Source organism: Nannospalax galili, unplaced genomic scaffold, assembly GCF_000622305.1.
Source record: "Nannospalax galili isolate Female #2095 unplaced genomic scaffold, S.galili_v1.0 scaffold1205, whole genome shotgun sequence".
In the NCBI taxonomy this organism is placed as follows: domain Eukaryota; kingdom Metazoa; phylum Chordata; class Mammalia; order Rodentia; family Spalacidae; genus Nannospalax; species Nannospalax galili.
Window position 1 is genome coordinate 43,209 of NW_008354017.1, and position 18,145 is coordinate 61,353.

The 18,145-nt window shown below is 38.1% G+C and overlaps 1 protein-coding gene across 1 annotated transcript in view; it reads left to right on the top strand.

Moving 5' to 3' along the window:
• Nucleotides 1–18,145, top strand: part of Cnbd1 (cyclic nucleotide binding domain containing 1) — a gene marked incomplete at its 5' end in the record, with an annotated part of 314,182 nt that overhangs the window by 20,035 nt on the left and 276,002 nt on the right. The window contains 2 exon segments of the mRNA XM_008851107.1: nucleotides 13,412–13,425; nucleotides 16,768–16,784. Coding sequence (XP_008849329.1) covers nucleotides 13,412–13,425; nucleotides 16,768–16,784 — 31 coding nt within the window.

Below are 18,145 nucleotides of genomic sequence, written 5' to 3' on the forward strand. Positions count from 1 at the left end.
ATTCAGCAGGAGTCTTAAAAAATGACTTCCTGAGGCTGGAGAGATGGCTCAGCAGTTAAGAGCACTTGCTGCTTTTGCAGAGTACCTGGGTTCGAATTCCCACACTCACATGGCAACTAACAACCATGTTGATAATTCCAGTTTCAGGGAATCTGGCCACAGTTCTCTGACACCTCTGCTCACTGCATGACTTGGGTACACGTACACACATGGAGACAATACACTCATACATGTAAAATGCTTTTATGCCCATCTCACCCTCACTCCCTTTCTCTCTGAAAATGATCTGTTATCAGGTATGGATTTTCTGAGGCTTGTCTTGTCTTGAGCTTTGGACCTGATCCTCTGCAGTCACACTCACTTGTGTTAGGCTTAGGGCACTACCCAGTTGTGGACTCTGGTCTGTCTTTCCTTTTGTTCTGCTTTCCAAAACTTTTTATCGTTCTTTGTTGATGAAATTAATGTTTTTTATAATTTCTTTCATGAAATACCTGTTCTCCATGTGTCTATGGCTTATTTCTTGGGGAATCTAGAACTTTAGGCATGGGTGTAGTAAGCCATCCTTATAAAATCTTTGTGTGCCTCTATGGATGTGTGAGCTCATGTCCACAAACAAAACTAAAAATACAGATACTTTTGGTCAGTTACTAGTACTCCATGTTGGGAATGGACATGAAAACAAAGAAAGGCAAGTAAGGACAGATTCACTTTCTTACTGAGAAAAAAATACTTGTAATTGACATTAATGTATTTATTTAATCTTTTGTCAAATAATTTTTCCCTTTTACTAATCAGTTACAGTGTTTATGAAATGGATTTAAATACTCTTCAACACATTGTGAGAAATTTTCCACTGTAAAATAACCTATAATACATAGTGAGGAATTTTCTTTTGCAAATAATTATAGGGTTTTGTTATGTGTTAGTGAACATATGAATGACAAGCAAATGAGCAAGTGAAATAATTTTGAAGTTCATTTGACTGGACATTTTTCTATGTGTACCAGTACATCATGCATTTTTATTTATTTATCTATTTTTGTAGTACTGGGGATTAAACTATGGGTTTTGCACATGCTAGGCAAGTGCTCTACCTCTGAATTACATTCCACGATATTTTAATTTTTATTTTGAGTCAGGGCCTCACTAAGCTCCTAGACTGGTCTTTAATTTGCTATGTTGTTCAGGCTGCTCTTAAACTTGTGATCCTACTGCCTCTGCCTCCCAAGTAGCTAGGATTGGAAGTGTAGGCCATTGTGCCTGGATTTCATGTATTATCAATAGCAAAGAACTGAGCCTTGTACAAGAGAGTGGGGTATGAGATCACATGGTGAAGCTGCCCTTGTCAAATTGTCTTGGTCCATTGTAACTGTAATATTTTTATATCAAAACAAACAGCAACAACAGTTATCCCCAAATCCAGCCTCAAAGCCTGTTGGGAGCTACTGTTATTATGGGCACAGCCATTGCTGCATTAGGCTGTGGCAGCTTGCCTTGACTTAAGCATTGGAGAAAGAATGCGTCCACCCTGGGAGTTTCCCTGCTCTCTGCTTCTGTGGTCTGAGTTGACAGGCTATGCTCCCCTGATTAACTGGCAGTCTTGGAAACATAACCAAAGAGTTCTGTTTCAGTTTATGGGCACCAGAGTTTCTCAGCACTGATAGCTTGGTTTCTATGTAGAAATAATGAATTATAGTAGTTGCTAAGAGTAATCACAAACAGTACACCTTATATCTAAGATGTTATAAATATTATGCAGCTGAATCTTGGATACTGTCAACGTTGGGAGAGTTTCAGTTGGTGAAGTAATGTATTCTTGGTAGTAACGTAATATATCCTTGGTTATTCCCTGGTTACTTTCTGTTTAGTGATGTATCCTTAGTTATTCCTTGGTTATTCTAGATATTATTCCTATATAAGCTTGGTTTGATTCACAGTAAACATGCACTAGCACATAGACCTCTGCATCTCCTGTGTCCTGATTTCTATCTGTCGGGGTCCCCAAGCCCTTCAGGCTTGGACTGTGGTCACTGCACCGTGACAAAAGCCATCTTTCTCTTTGGACAGTATTTCTTAGTAGGTTCCCATCTATCACATAGTGGATATGCGAATTCCTACTTCATTCTGTTTTGGCAGATTTTCTTTGTCTACACTCTCAACTACCCACAGCCTCATTCACTCACTGTGTCCTGTGGTATGGGATGGTGCCAGTGGGGATGGGGTAAGACTGTTTGAGATGTTCTGTATGAAATACACAAAAATTCAATAAAAACAAATTAAAAAACTAGGACCCCATTTATCAATTTTTTTTATAATCTAAATGTTAAACGGCAACCTACAAAAGAAAAAGATGAAACTGAACATTATATAAAGTACCATTTTTGTTTAAGGGGGCTGCACAATTAAATTACTTCTGTATTCCAATCAGAAGGTGAAATTAACAGTACTATGATTTTCACTCCAGGAATTCTGTATGATAACTACTGCATATCAGTTGATTTATCTGTTCCCAGTAAACATACTGATCATTTTTTTTTGTTTTGTTTTGTTTTTGTTTTGAGACAGAGGTTCCCTGTAGCCCCAGCTGGCCTGGAACTCTGGAACTCACTAAATAGACCAGGCTGGCCTCGACTCACAGAGATCCACTTGTTTCTGCCTCCAGCATGCTGGGATTAAAGGCATCTGCCACCATGCCCAGCAGATCATTGTTTTTTAACAGCAAAATATCTGATTGCCATAGTATTTTGACATGTGTCGCTAATCTCTATGTATCTGATTATTACTAGTCACAGTCAGTTACTTTTTGAGATCCACCTGAACATGGATATGAGATCATTGGGTAGATTTCAATGGTAATGTATTTCACCTCTACTAATTAACATGGAGCAAACTTTTATGCTTCTTCCTCAAATATAACTCATTTTTTTTATTTGTTGATTTTTTTGGGTGTATTTCATGCACACAACAATCTTATTTATCTATATACCCATATCCCAAATGGCACTCTCACATAGTCTCCCCTCCCACACTGGAGCCCATATGCTCTGTAATCCCTGTTACTGTCCTTGTGTCTTGTGGAAAATTAAAAAAAAAAAAAAAAAAAAAAACCAAAAAACATAAAACAACAGTTGGCTATTTAATTTGTATTCTGGTAAAGGAAATCTCATAGGTTAGTAAGAGTGAGAAATAATCCTCAAGCCCCAGCAAAATTAACCCTGACTACATTATAAAACAGAACAATATAAACAGAAACACACACACACACACACACACACACACACACACACACAAGATCCATTTGTATTGTGATCCAAAAAGATGCATTATGGAAGATAGCATACATTTTCCATTATGTTAAAAGAAAAATACTTCTCAAAGTAAGTTTTAAAAGTTGTGACACATAGTGTTGTCAATTTAACAGATTCTAGAACACCTGAGAGATGGGCCTCTGGGCATGCTTGTTGGGGATTTTCTTATGTTAGCCGAAGTGGGAAGACCTATCTTAATTGTTGTATGAACAATTTCTGAGGTAGGGGCTCTTGGGCAGCATGGGAGTGGTAAAAGGGAGCTGAGCACTAGGATGCATGCACTCCTTGCTCTTTGTCCTGATTATGGATTGATGTGACCAGCGTCTTGAAGCTCCTGCATCTGTGACTTCTCCACCATGATGGACTGCAATCTCCTTTAAGCTGCTTTTGTTAGAGTATAACAGCAGCAGGAAAAGAAAATAAGATTGGACGGTGTGTGAGAAGTCATTTGTCTTATTTGGGCATAATTCCATCAGTTGACTCCCTCCGTATGTGGTGGTTTAACTGAAAAATGTCCCCTATAGGCTTATTTGAATACTTGGCCCAGTTGGTGGCAATGTGTGCAGAGGTTTAGGAATTGCAGCCTTGATGTAGGAAGAACATTACTGGGGTGTGCATTTTCAAAGTTCTTAGACTTGTCTCATTTCCGGTTTTTCTGTTTCTGCTCCCCATACCTGCTTGAAGATGTGAGTGCTCAGTTCTTGGCTCTGACCACCTCTGCTGTCATCACTCTCCATCCACCATGATGGACTCTTATCTCCCTGGAACCATAAGCCCAATAAACTTTCCCTTTTTAAGTTTCCTTGGTCATGGTTTTTTATCACAGCAGCAGAAAGGTAACTAATACACCTCATATGGCTGATATTAGATGTCTGTGACTGGCTCGCAACCAGCTATTTATTATAAATTTTTTTTGTTAGGTTTCTGTTTAATTACTTCATGTGTAAGTTGAAGGTTATTCCTTTGGAATTCAAAGAACAGAGATAGCCTAGGGCTAATGGCCTCCTACTTATTTAATTTAAAATTAGGGACTTATTATTTAAAAGGTAATCATTTAAGTATTTACAGAGGTACTTTGGCAGTCAATGACAGAGAGTTGATTTTACTCTCAAACTTACAATAAAAGCCAGACAGATTAATGTCTTTCAGATTTTCTTGCAAGCACAAAACTCTTGGTGGATTCTGAAGTGGGCCTTGTGGTACACGCCTGTAATCCCAGTTCTTAGGAGGCTGACCTAGGCAGGAAGAGTATCCCAAATTAGAGGGCTTACTGTCCCATTTGTGGCTGTGCCTTCCCCAAGGACTTATTCTCTGAACTTTGACCAGTTGTGAATTTCTGTGCTAACCACTATCCACTGTACAAAGAAACTTCTTTGATGAGGTCTGAGAGCTGCAGTAATCTAAGGTAGAGAGATACAAAATGAAACTTGCTCCTTCTCTCTCACCTAGAATAGAAATCAATTCCAAATGGACCAAAGATCTGTCTTAGACCTGAAACCTTAAAACTTATAGAACCAAGAATAAGGAGTACCCTTAAGGAAATGGGCTCAGATAAGGATTTCTGAATAGGAATATATTAGCCCAAGAAAGAAGATCAATAATAAAAAAGTGGGGTTTTATGGAGTTAAAAAGCTTCTGTACTGCAAAGGAAACTGTTAATGAAGTGTAGAGGAAACCTAGAGAATGTGAAAAGAATCTTTGAGAGCTATACATCTAACAGATATTAATGCATAAAATATACAAGGGACTAAAAAACTTAACCTCAAGAAACAGCCCAATTACAAAATGAGCTATCAAACTGAGTAGAAAACTCTCAGAAGAAACATGAATAGCTAAGAAATATTCTAAAACAATTAAGGCTATTGCCATTGCTCTTAGATGATGGTAAGACCCTATTGCTGAAGACACTACATGCATTGGTCACAGGACATGAAGAAATCAAGCCAGTACTCATCCTCTCTCCTGGCTAGCTCTGATAGCACTGAAATGTGTGATGCAGGCTCCTGGGCAGGGAGAAGGTCATCAACAGTCTTACTGTGCTGTGAACCCCATGAAGGGCAGTAATTACTGACATGGCAAGGTATGCCCACATTTGTAGTAGTGGCATGAAAGTTATGGAGGCAACACACTGCTTTCTGATTTGATTTACAGCCTGCTCTGCCTGAGGAAACATATGATTGGTACTGTAAATCTGTCCACGACCCCATGGTTGGGGAGCTCGCAAGGCCTATAGGTGAACATATTATATTATTCTGCTAAATGAATATATTATTTGATGTATTTTAAGAATTTTAAAAATTATCAAATTATGAAACTGGAGTTTTGCTATACTATCATACACCTACCTATTTAATTAGTCTACGAATCGGCAGGTTTTCTTGCTATATTCTCAAACATTTTTTTTTACGTGATCCACTTCCCCCCTCCCTGTCCTTCCTCCCCTCTTGTACCATTTCCACTTTCATATCCCAATATTTCTTTTATCCTCCTCACCTTCATTAAACCCTCTTTCCCCTCTCATGATCCCTTGTCTATTTTTGTGACCTCTGTTTATACTTGCTCCCACATAAATACCCATATGTAAAAATTAGAATTTAATTTTTTTTAATTTATTATTTTTATTTTATGTGTATGAGTATATTGCCTGCATGTATGTGAGTGCACCCATGTCATGCAATGCCATGGAAGTCAGAAGAGGACTTTGGATTTTCCTGGAACTGGGGTTAAGGATGGTTCATAGCCACCATGTGGGTGCTAGTAATTAAACCTGGGTCCTTTGTAAGAGCAGTCAGTGCTCTTAACCACTGAGCCATCTCTCCATTCCCAATATTTCTCTTTTTATGACATAAAGTCTCTGTATGTGGCTCAGGCTGGCCTTGAACGTGCTATGTGGATCACTCTGACCTGTAAATTCCCAGTCCTCTTCCATCTGCCTCCCGAAGTGCTGAGATTTACAGATATGTGGTGCTATAAAATATAACTTACCTATTAGGAAAAATTTTTCCTTGGAGTATTTAATACACATCTATGTGCTTATAGGCTTTTGATCATTGATATTTTTGCCCCCCACTTCCCATGCATTCTGTATCAACCAACTGTAGATAAAAAAATTCAGAAAATTATATCTGTACTGGTCATGTACAAGTGTTTTTCCTTATTTATAAAAATTGTAACATAATATCTCTTTATATATAATATTTTAATTGCATATGGGATTATAAGTAGTATAAAGCTCACGTATAAATTATATCCATGTATTGCACCATTTCATGCAAGGATTTGAATATTTACAAACTTCTATTTTCAAAGAGTGGTGGAAAAAATTCACCATAAAGACAACTGTACTTTTATTGAATTTAACAGTCATTTATGTGTTGCATTTAATGTACACAACATAGAAAATTGACAATTGATGGCTTATCAAGGAGGGTCATTTTTCTTCAGTGATGCAGCCCCTGTGAGGCTACCCATGCTCCAATATGTGGCCCTATACCCATGCAGATATAAACAACACTAAGTGTACTCAGTGGGTTTTAAGAAAGAGTAGATGAAGTTGGAAGGGAGAATTGGTGGTAGGTATAGAGGAGGAAATGAAGCAGAAGGAAGGAGGTGTATTTGATCAAATTACATGCATGTAAAAAATTCTCAAATGACAATGAAAGGAAGTTTGGAATTTTTTTCTAAGGACATTTTAATAAAGTTCAATCAGCATATATTATTTGTAAAAAGTTCCATATTTCCTCGACAAAGGATCATTTAAGAAAAAGAGAGGCCAGGGAAGTTTTCAATGTATAGCAACTTCTAGGCTTATAACTTAACTGGGTAGTGATAGTATTTTGTGAAATAATTTTCTCTTAGTTTGTATTTCATAACTTAGTTTGAGGAAGAACAAAGGGCTTTTGGCAGTTTGCTCCTTCCCCAGCAGCCACAGACTTCTTCAGCAGTATTCTCAATGACAAATTGACCTGCACAGTGAGCTCTGTTGGGAACATTTCTCATGGTCGTGCAATTCTGAGCGCTCAGTCAGTCATGTTACCCATCACTTCTAAGCTGTCAAAGTATGTCAAAGCAAGGAATTGTGGCTTAAGCTTGGACTTTAGACACTAAAGAGGTCAGAACAATCCAGTTGCTTGAACTATGGCTCAGAATTTTACTTGTCAGTATATAGGCAGTAAACATGTAGCTTCATATGAATTAAAGTGCCAAAGACCTTCTGTGTAATACTTATTATGTATTATATTTAATATACTGTAATATATAACATATTAAAAAAACATTTTAAGACACTCATTTGGTATGGTGCACCTACAGTCTTGATGGATTATCAGTTTTCTCTGAAAGTGTGATTTTGGGGTATGTTAGAAAATAAGGATAAGCATTTGGAAATGAAGCAAGGGAAAACCTAAAGAAAATACATTCTGATAGACTATTATTTGAATGTCTTCAAAATTGCTTTGAATGCTTGTATTTTTTAAAGCATTTCCCCATAGCATTGTTGAAATTACCCTCACTCAGGGTCTCATGGTCCTGATGTGGGTTGACAAAACCGACATAATACATTCAATTTGTTTTTTGCAAAGTTTAAATGACATCTGGAAAGGAGGGGGGGAGATTTACAAAGACATGGAGACTTTTCTTTCCCATGTTTGAGGTGTGTGCCATCCTGCCCATGGTCTCTGTGCTTTATTCCAAAAATGGTGACTACCCCATTCATGGCTGTGCTAGAAAGTCCACACCCAAACATAAATCCTGTGGCTTCTCGACAGCCACACAAAATGGTGAGAGACTGGCCTCTTGGTTTTCCCAGCTTATATATCCATAGCCTCTCCCCTTAATGGGCTTGACTCCGTCAGGAGAGTGTGGGAAGGAGGTGGGACCATGGCTTGTCGTCAGAAGGGTCAGAAGGGTCAGAAGAACTTACGGGTCACACTCTACCCCTTCCTCTGGCTCTTACAAACTTTCCGCCACTTCTTCAGAAAGGGTCCCTGAGCCTGGGAGGGGTGACAGATGCAGGGTGATCTCTCTTGTATTGTGGCAAGATATTGATCTCTTGGACCTCCCCATCATTTGTCTTCAAGATGTGGCTGCTGATCTATTTCAGTGGGGTCTCCCCTACTATAAAGACAAATGGAAGGAAATAGACACATCTGAACAAACACAGATGTAAATACAAATGCCTAGAATATATCCCAGTAAATGTACCATATTCATTAAACAATATATTTGCAATGGCTTCCCTTCTGGGGCATATAGCTTTTTTTGACATAGGGGGTTGGCCTGGTCTATGGCACCAGCTGTGTGTTCCACCACTAGGAGTGGGCCTTATCCAATTAAAAATTTGTCAGTTGTATGTATGTTAGTTGAGCCATTATTGCATTTACAGGCATTGCTTGGCATGTCCATAGTGTGCGGCATTTGGAGTCCATTATCATGCAGAATCATAGAAGATCCTTTTCCCCCCAACCATCTGCATAGCACCTTTTGACACTATGGAAACATTCATCCAGTGGCATGGAGTTTTCAGCTTAGTTTTGGCTCTGTCTCGTCTTCTCCTGTGCACACATCATGTAGTGTCTTCAGCAACATGACCTTACTGACATTTCTAGTGTACAATTGACATTAGTGACAATAGCCTTGGTTAATTTGAGGACCTCTAGGATCTCTCTGACCAACAGATCATGGGGGTAGCAACTCACCCCTGGTACTCTAGTTTTTTTCTTAACAGTTGTACAGTTTGGGAGCCTCTGTTTTTATTTTACCCAACTATAAAATTTCCAAGAATCTTACAGCTATTGCAGGCCTGTTTCTTCAGGCGTACTTGATATCTTTCAAATGGGTTTCACATCTGTTAAACACTAAAAGGTTAACATCATATATTAAATGAATCATAGACAAGGTCTAACACAGTGTGGAAAGGTTTTATCCAGTTATATTAACTGCCTTCTCCATGGATCTCTTTTAGGTACCATAGCATGAGTAAGAGTCATTAATTTGGGTAATTCTTTACAATCTTTAGTTATCCCTTTGGAGTCATTCCCCATCCCGGGGATTTTACATGGAGTCTCTTTGTATCTTTTTATCCTTGGTACATTTGCAGGTTCTGGCTCAGGTTGCCTGAACCTGTATCTGGCTAAGGAGGCAGAGGATCTCTCTTGTCCCTGCTGTACCTATTTTCCTGAGTCATGCAGACCCTGGGTCTGCCTCCTGGCTGTAGCCATATCTGCTGCCTTTCCATTGACTACACCTGGTGGGAAAAACTGCCTCTATCCCCAGCATTGCCTTTCTCAGGAGAGAAATGTACCTTATTTAATCCTTGGGGATCCTTAACCACCCTGGGACAGTTTTTATCTTCTGAATGCCTTTTGTGAACTGTTCTTCAGGTTTTAAAGCCTTTTAGAAACTCCTTAGTACCAAATTTGGTTTTCTATCGATGTTTTTCTTTGGGAATTTGAGCTTGACGTAAATCTTGCCACAATTGTCTTCAAATAACCCAAATAGACCGATTCTTCTGTCTGGTCTTTTTTATATCTCTTGTTGTTGCTCTATTATTCTGCAGACATGGTTTACAAGCTGATTTGAGTCACTTAGATCTGCCAAAGGCTCTCTCCCTTTACAAAGATCCTGTCCCATTATAGGACTTATCAAAACCATTAAAGCTCTGTACCATTCTCAAGGTCCCAGTTGAATTAAGCTTTCCTTTATATCTTTGGTAAACAGCCCCATCTGGCCCAGTGAACTGGGTATTACATATTGCTTTTATCATATCTAGTTCTCTCAGTAACTCCTGTCCCTCTTTTATGGTCCTCCAGCCCCTGCTAATCATGGGAGTCTCCATTGGTGATGACAATGTATTTTTAATACCTTGCATAAGCCATTCCATTAGGGACTGCTCCCTTCTGTTTGGCCAAGGTTAAACAGCCTATGTCGCTAGGATGTATGGGTGGTTATATAACTCAGCTATGATGCTTCTAAAGGACTTAAACCTATATTATTTATTCCCATGCCCCATTCCTTCACAAGCCATGTGGTGAGGGGCTCTTTGATTGCTTGTTTGAAAGTCTTTCTTAGTTTCAACAGTTCCAGTGTGGAGTATTTCCTTCTAGCTACTCTACTGTTAACTTTTTTCTTTTTGCATCAAAGGTTGTTAAATCTGAGGGGAAGCTTTAGCTACTATTATTTTTAGGTTGTTTTTTTTTTCTCATTACTGTCTTTTTCCTTGGGTCCTTTGACTTCTGGTCCCCTAACCTTATGCAAGTTAAAAATCTCCCGTTTTTTTTCTCTCTCTCATGCTCTGAAGCTGAGACTGAATTTGTCAGACTTCCTGGTCTTTTCAGCCTGGACTAGGGCTGCCCTTGTCTTGGAACAATCTTTTATTATGCAAGGTGGCCACGCCCTCTCTCTGGATTCCCCTCTTGTGTCCAAGGCTTGTAAATTTTTTGTAGGCTGTCTATATCCTTTAAAGAATCTTCACATAGAAGTAACTGAGCTATTTTCCCACATTTACAGGATCGTTGTGGCCCAGGGTTTTTCCCCTTTAAATCCATCCATGTCTGCATGGCCCATGTCATTCTAGTTACATATTCTATGATCCATTGTATAACCCATGTGAGAGTGCCTTAACCCCCTTGCTTTTCCTGAACTGTGGTTTGTCATTTCCAGCGTCATCCTGCCACACTGCATGAATTGTTTCACTAAATTTTCCCTTCCCCACCCTCACTCAGGGTCTCACAGTCCTGACATGGACTGACAAAACTGACATAATACATTCTACTTGGGTTTTGCATAGTTTATATGATGTCTGGGACAGGGCTTGATTTACAAAGAGGTGGAGGCTTTTCTTTCCCATGTTTGAGGCATGCACGATCCCAACCATGGTCTCTGCACTCTCTTCCAAAAATGGCCACTACCCCATTCATGACTGTGCTAGAAAGTCCACACGCAAATATAAATCCTGTGGCTTCTCGACCATCACATAAAATGGAGAGAGATCGACCCCATGGTTTTCCTGGCTTATATATCCGTAGCCCTTCCCCTTAATGGGCTTGACTCCTTCAGGAGAGTGTGGGAAAGAGGTGGAATCATGGCTTGTCATATTAGGGTCAGAGGAAATTCCGGGTCACAAAACTCAAGAAATGCTTTAAGTTTCAAGAAAACAAAAGCTGGCCTAGAGAGGGAGAAGTTTCTGAAGTAAAGACATCAAATGATGTTAAGGTGATTTTTTGCTTATATTAAAATTGTTCAATTTGTCTTTTTGGTTGTGAGCCTGAGCCTTTAAGGGCTGCGCCAGCTCTCCAGCATGGTGGCACATGCCTTTAACCCCAGCACTTAGGAGGCAGAGGCAGGCAGATCTCTGTAAGTTCAAGGCCAGCCTGTCTACATAGTGAGATCCAGGACAACTGGGGCTACAGGAAGACCCTGTCTCAAAAAGACCAAAAAAAAAAAAAAAGTTCAGTTTGGTAGTTGCTCCTAGTAATTTGTTTGAAAACCTTTCCAATCAAAGCTTTCATATTATCTGTCCCCTGAGTATTAAGACAAGTGTGATGGCTAGAGGTAAAGAGGAGGTCAAAAGAAAAGAAGAAAGAAAGAGAGATGGGGAAACCCAGCTCATGAGCGCAATATTTGGATCTTTTGGGAAATTTTACGAAGGGAGGAAAAGGAAAACGTTTCAAAACACCTCTCATTTCAAAGGGAATATGAGAGTTTGTTCTGAGCCAAATACGAGTGACTATGGCTAGGGAACATGTATTCAAGTTGCTCTGAACAACATGTTCTAACATATAAGCAGCTAATGACCTTTGATAGTCACATAGCTCAAAAAAAGACCAAAGATCAAAGAAATTTTTTTTTTTTTTTACAAATGTATTGGTAAAAACATCAGGTAGGTATAGCAAAGTATGCTGTGTGTGGTGCTGGGGGGGGAGAATTCTGCTATAGGCTTTAGATGTGATCTAATAGCATGAATAGCTTTCTTTTTGGTAGAAGTTAGTGTTTGTTAATGTACTTCAAAGATTTTACCTGATAATTCAAAAGATGCTTTGTTAACAAAACAAAACAATAAATGGTGGGCAATAAATGGCTATTAAGTGAAGTAAAGATCACCCAAGAAAATTTAGGTCTGGATATGCCACATTCTAACTCTTCACAAGCATGAAGTTTTAACCAGTTAGTCTTGCATAATCTTAAACATAGTTTATTTTCCTAAGAATTTACTTCATAGAAGTTTATAGAAATCTCACTAATTGCCTCATTGATTTCCTTGTGTTATCCACTGTGACCCCAATTAAACCCATTCTTATGAGGTGAAAATGAAATTTGGGATGGATTGGTAATTCATGCCATAATACATGGCAGCAAACAAATGGCAATTTGTAGAAACTGCCTACATAGACAGAATTTCCTGGCATTAAAATAGAAGACACAAGAACATTTTAAGTCTTATTACTTAAAAAATGTTTGCCATTAAAATGGTGACTGCAACTAAGGAAGCGTGGATTTTGTCAAAAGGTACATTTACTATGGCCTCTGTTATGATAGTTTTGATTAGAAGCATGTGGGTATAGGTGCTGACCAAGGCTGAATTGCTCTGCTTGATAGAGGCATTCTAATTTTGAGTTGCAGAATCAATCTAGAAGTGAAGTAAGTAACATAGAAAGAAGCAGGAAATACAGAAAAGAAGCAGGAGGATGCAGAAAATGACTGAAATATGGATGCACTGTTATTAAGTAAGGGAAAACCATCAGTACTGGGAATGGGGATTGAGTACATTAAAAAAACCTATGTGTGAGTTTTAAGTGCTCCATGTCATATATGATCCAATATCTCTTTAGGATATTTCCAGGATTATAAACTCTATTTGTCAATTTGTAGATGGCTTTTGGAAGGATCATCATTTTCACAGTATTAATTTTTCCTGTCTATGAGCATCAAAAATATTTTTGCCTTCTAAAATTTTCTTTAATTCTTTCTCAAATGTCTTAAAGTAGCCACTGGTGAGCCCACTATGATTCAGTGGTGATAGCACCAACCCCATGCTTACATGGATGGGTCTGGTTAGACTCAGTGTGTAACAAAACAAAACAAAGTCAATGATGTTACAAAGATAGGGTCATCAATGAAGGTAGGCACTAATCAGAATGCTTCATATACACATGAGAAAATGTCAAGGAACAAATTTAATAAAAAGAACAACAACAAACTCAAAATTATTCCCCCATTTAAAAAAAACATAAAATGGTGTGTGTATGTATAAGGAGGAAGCAGCACGGAGAAAGTGAGATCAGAGAACACTCTCCTAGGCAGTCACTGGAATCTTAGAGAGAGCTTTGCACTTTCACAGAATTATTCTTAATCTAGACTGTAAGCAGTCAGTTAATCTAGAAGTATTTGTCATTGCATGGATTTTGGGCCAATATCCCAGTAGTAGACCAATGTGATGCCACTGGCTAAGATATATGTATTGCACCTGTGAAATTATGATTTCAGCTGATGTAAATGTTTATGCCTTATGAATTCTATTCATCAAAGACCAAATGCAATTAAGGAGGAAAGGCCCATATTTCATTCAAATGGAGTCCATAGTTCAAAATGATATAGTGGAAACTTTGGAGCTTGTCCCAGATTATGCAGAATTGGTGGCTGGAAATTTGCCTTCCTGTGTCCCCAGATGAGTGTTGTATTCACTCCAGAGAAGGATGCTTATTACATCCACTCATTACTTAGATTAGGTTTCTGACACCAAGATCTGCTTGAGAAAGTGCCTTAAAAATTGAAGAGGGACACTGAAAATCCACAGGCCATGCATTCTTCATACTTAATTCTTTTCAGTACATTAAAAGTAATTGTTGCTGGAGTGATAGTACAGCTGAATGGCTAGAGTGGTGGTTTCTAATTTATTTTCAACAATTCATAGTCCCAGATAGAGAATATTAGCACTGAGGTGAATTACCCATAGATATGGAAATTGGAAAGGAACTACATGCAAGCCATTAAGGAGTGGAGTAAGAGCTCAATGAGCTAACTTCGGAATGCTGAACAAACCATGGATGAGTTAAAATGAGATAACAGATTGTAACACACAGGTGTAGAGGGTGCTGTGGGTGTGACAAGCAGAGTGGCTAAAGTGGAAAAATAAAAATAATTCATATCTTGAAACTGAGATGAGGAAGAAAATAAACATGTGTTACCTAAGTTAGGCATTCACTACATTTTTTGTGAACTGAATTGTGACTAGAAGAAATTCAGGGTATTAGTGAAGAAGCAGCATGGGGTTTTATTATTATTTTATAATTTTATGATAATATGTTAACATATTATAGGTTATCTTGAGAAACCTCAAGTCTCCTGATTCAAGTGTCTTTAATTTATCCTTAGTAAAAGATTACATGTAAAAATTTCATCTCTTTCATTAAGAATTTCCTTCATGTTTACTTACAGTTTTCCATGATTCTGATAAATATATTACTATAGTAGCCTAAAGAATACATATAAGCCAAATTTATTTATTTATTATGTAATACTATGGATTGAAATCATGTCCTTATGTATTCCAGACAAGTACACTATAGCTTATATACATTCCCAGCCTCCCACTATCCCTCCCTCCCTCCATCCCTTCTTTCTTTCTTTCTTTCTTTCTTTCTTTCTTTCTTTCTTTCTTTCTTTCTTTCTTTCTTTCTTTCTTTCTTTCTTTGTATGTGTGCTGTGTACACATGTGTGTATGCAGGTGTGCACATTTGGGCTACACATGTGGAAGCCAGAGAAGGACTTCAGGAGTCTATGTCTATCACTTTCCACCTCTTTTGAGATAGATTCACTTACTGAAGTTCACCATTTCATCTGTACTGGTTTGCAGAACTCCCGGGATCTGCCTGCCTCTGCCTCCCAGTGCTGGGGTTACAGGTACATGCAGCCCTGCCTGGTTTTTACATTTGTGCTGGGGATATGAACTAAGTTCCTCTTGTTTTTGCAACAAGTATTCTTATCCATGTAGTCATCTCCCCAGCATCCTACTATTTTATTTGTTCATAACAGATTTTTAAATTTTTTATTATTTAATTTTGTAGCTATTTGAGGATTTCATACAATTTATTTTGATTATATTCAGACCTCCTTCCCCCTTTTTCCCTTACCTTACTACCTGCTCCCTGGACTTCATGTCCTCTATTATTATTTATCTTCTTTTTTTTTAATTAAAAAAAAAAAAGCCTATTGAGTCCAGTCTGTGTTTCCCAAGTGCTCTTGGGTGTGGCTCTATCCTTTGGAATCTGGTCAGCCTACCAGGAATCACATCAGTAAGGAAAACTGACTGTTCCTTCTCTCATCAGCATCTATCAGTTGCCAATAAATCATGGATTTTGGCTGGGGCTTTCTGCCCACTGACCCATCCAGTCTGGGCCATGTCTGATTTGGATTTTCATAGGTCTTGTGTATATTGTCATAAGTGTTCATATGTGCAACTACCCTGTGTTGTCCAGACAACATAGTTTCCTTGCATTAATCTACTACCCCTGACTCTTATATCTTTCTGCCCCCTCTTCAATGATCCCTGATCTTCGGAGAAGAGGGTTCAATATAGGTCCTATCCAACCACAAACGAATAAAGCTAGATATCAACAATGGTAGAAATATGAAAAGTATGCAAACTCATAGAAGCTAAACAATACACTACTAAATGAAAATTAGATCAAAGAATAAATAAAGATGAAATTTAAAAATTCCAAAATTGAAAGAAAGTGAAAACCTAGTTTATCAAAATCTATGGGACACAATGAAAGCAGCCCAAAGAGGAATATTTACAGTATTAATGGCCTAAAACAGAAAGTTACTCTTATTAATAACCCAATGAAGAACCTAAAGGCCTTGATGAAGAGAAAACAATACCTTAAAAAAGTAGATGGGAAGAGATGAATCAGGCCTGAACTTAATAAAATAGAAGCAAAGATGCTAATACAAAGAATCATAGAAATGAAAAGTTGGCTCCTTAAAGGGATTAACAACATTAACAAACCTTTAGACAAACTAAGAGAGGGAGAGAGAGAGAGAGAGAGAGAGAGAGAGAGAGAGAGAGAGAGAGAAAGGAAGGAAGGAAAAAAGAAAGCAAGGACACACACAAAGAGAGAGAGAGAGAGAGAGAGAGAGAGAGAGAGAGAGAGAGAGAAGAATCAAAATTAATGCTTAGAAAAGAGGATCATTACAACTGACCCTGAGAAAATTCATAAAACCATAAGGACATAATTTTGAAATCCATGATCCATAAAACTGGAAAATCTAAAAGAAATTGATACAGTTATAGATAAATAAAAATGACCTGCATAATCAGACCCATAACAATGAACAAAATGATATGGTAATTAAAAATCTCCCAATTAAAAAAGCCCAGGGCCAGATGAATTCAGTGCAGAATTCTATCAAAGCTCCAAAGAACTACTACCAATATTCTTTAAGTTATTCCATGAAATAGAAAAGGAACACTCTCAAGTCCTTTGTATGAAGTCAATATTGCCCTGATACTCAAAGACTCAACAAAAAAGAAAGCTTTAGGCCAATATTTCTGATGAACATAGATGCAAAAATACTCCCAAGATGAATGCAAGAACACACAAAAGTTTATCCACCATAATTAAGTTGGTTCCATTCCTGAGATGCAGGGATGGTTCAATATATGTAAATCAATAAATGTAACCATCATATAAACAGACCCAAGGGCAGACTTAGAAAAGGCCACTATTAATTTTTAAAGCCCCTTTTTTAGGGCTTTTGAAAATTAAAAAGCAAAACTTTGAGTTTAGAACAAACAGTATATTAGTATAATTCAAGGAAGAACTTTTATTCTCTTCTTTTCTGACAAGACAAGAAGTAACAGGATTCCAATGTTGACTATGTTGAATGTCAAGTGTTTATAAAGAACATTTCATGTACTACAAGGTTTTACATTTGGGTATATTTGGCAACATGTGTGTGTGATAATGCCAACACTTTTTAAGTACAAGCTAAAGCCTGCAATTTACCGATTTACCTTTTATATGCTGGAGCTTATCCATAGTTTCTGTAGTTGCTCAGTCCACAAGGCTGGATGTCTCAGTAGTCCCAATCTGGTGCTGAAGGTCTGACAAATTCCAAAATATCAGCTAGCCTTCAGTCTGCAGCAGCAAGACAAACTCACCAGAGAGAGAGAAGGCAAGCTGCAAAAAGCCCCGCGTTCTCCTCTGCCTTGGTCTTTTATACCGGCTGCCATCAGAAGGTAACACCCACATTTAGGGTGTGTCTTCCAGCTTCAGATGATCCAATCAAGAAGATCCCTTTCATTTCAGTTAATCTCAGATCCAATCAAGTTGACACCCAGGATTAGCCATCACAAGTCCACCCCTTGTCAACTTGATGCACAATAGCGCCTTTCTATGTCATGCTTAATTTTCAAATGAAAACAATGTTGAGGTCATAGTTTCACCTAACATGATATAACTATCCCATAATACAATGACCAATGCATTATATATCTTAGAGTGGGTGATAAGGCCTTCGAGGAATGTTTAGTCCTTTAGTGTCTCATAACCCAATATAATCATATAGGTTCACAACACTTAACCACTTAACACATCTTGATTACATATTCAAAAAAGAATGACTGAAGTATCTGCTTAACATGTATATACATGCACAAGCCTATTCTTAACCAAATAGGACAAAAATACTCATGTCAATTATAATCCACGTTTCTGCAACTGGTCACGTGGCCTAAGTTGGTATTTGTAACTACCTTCCTCTACGACCCATTCTGTATTTCCTCCACCATCAGCAAGCACCTCTGCAGGTCTTGGCTCTTTCCCTGGAAAAGTGAC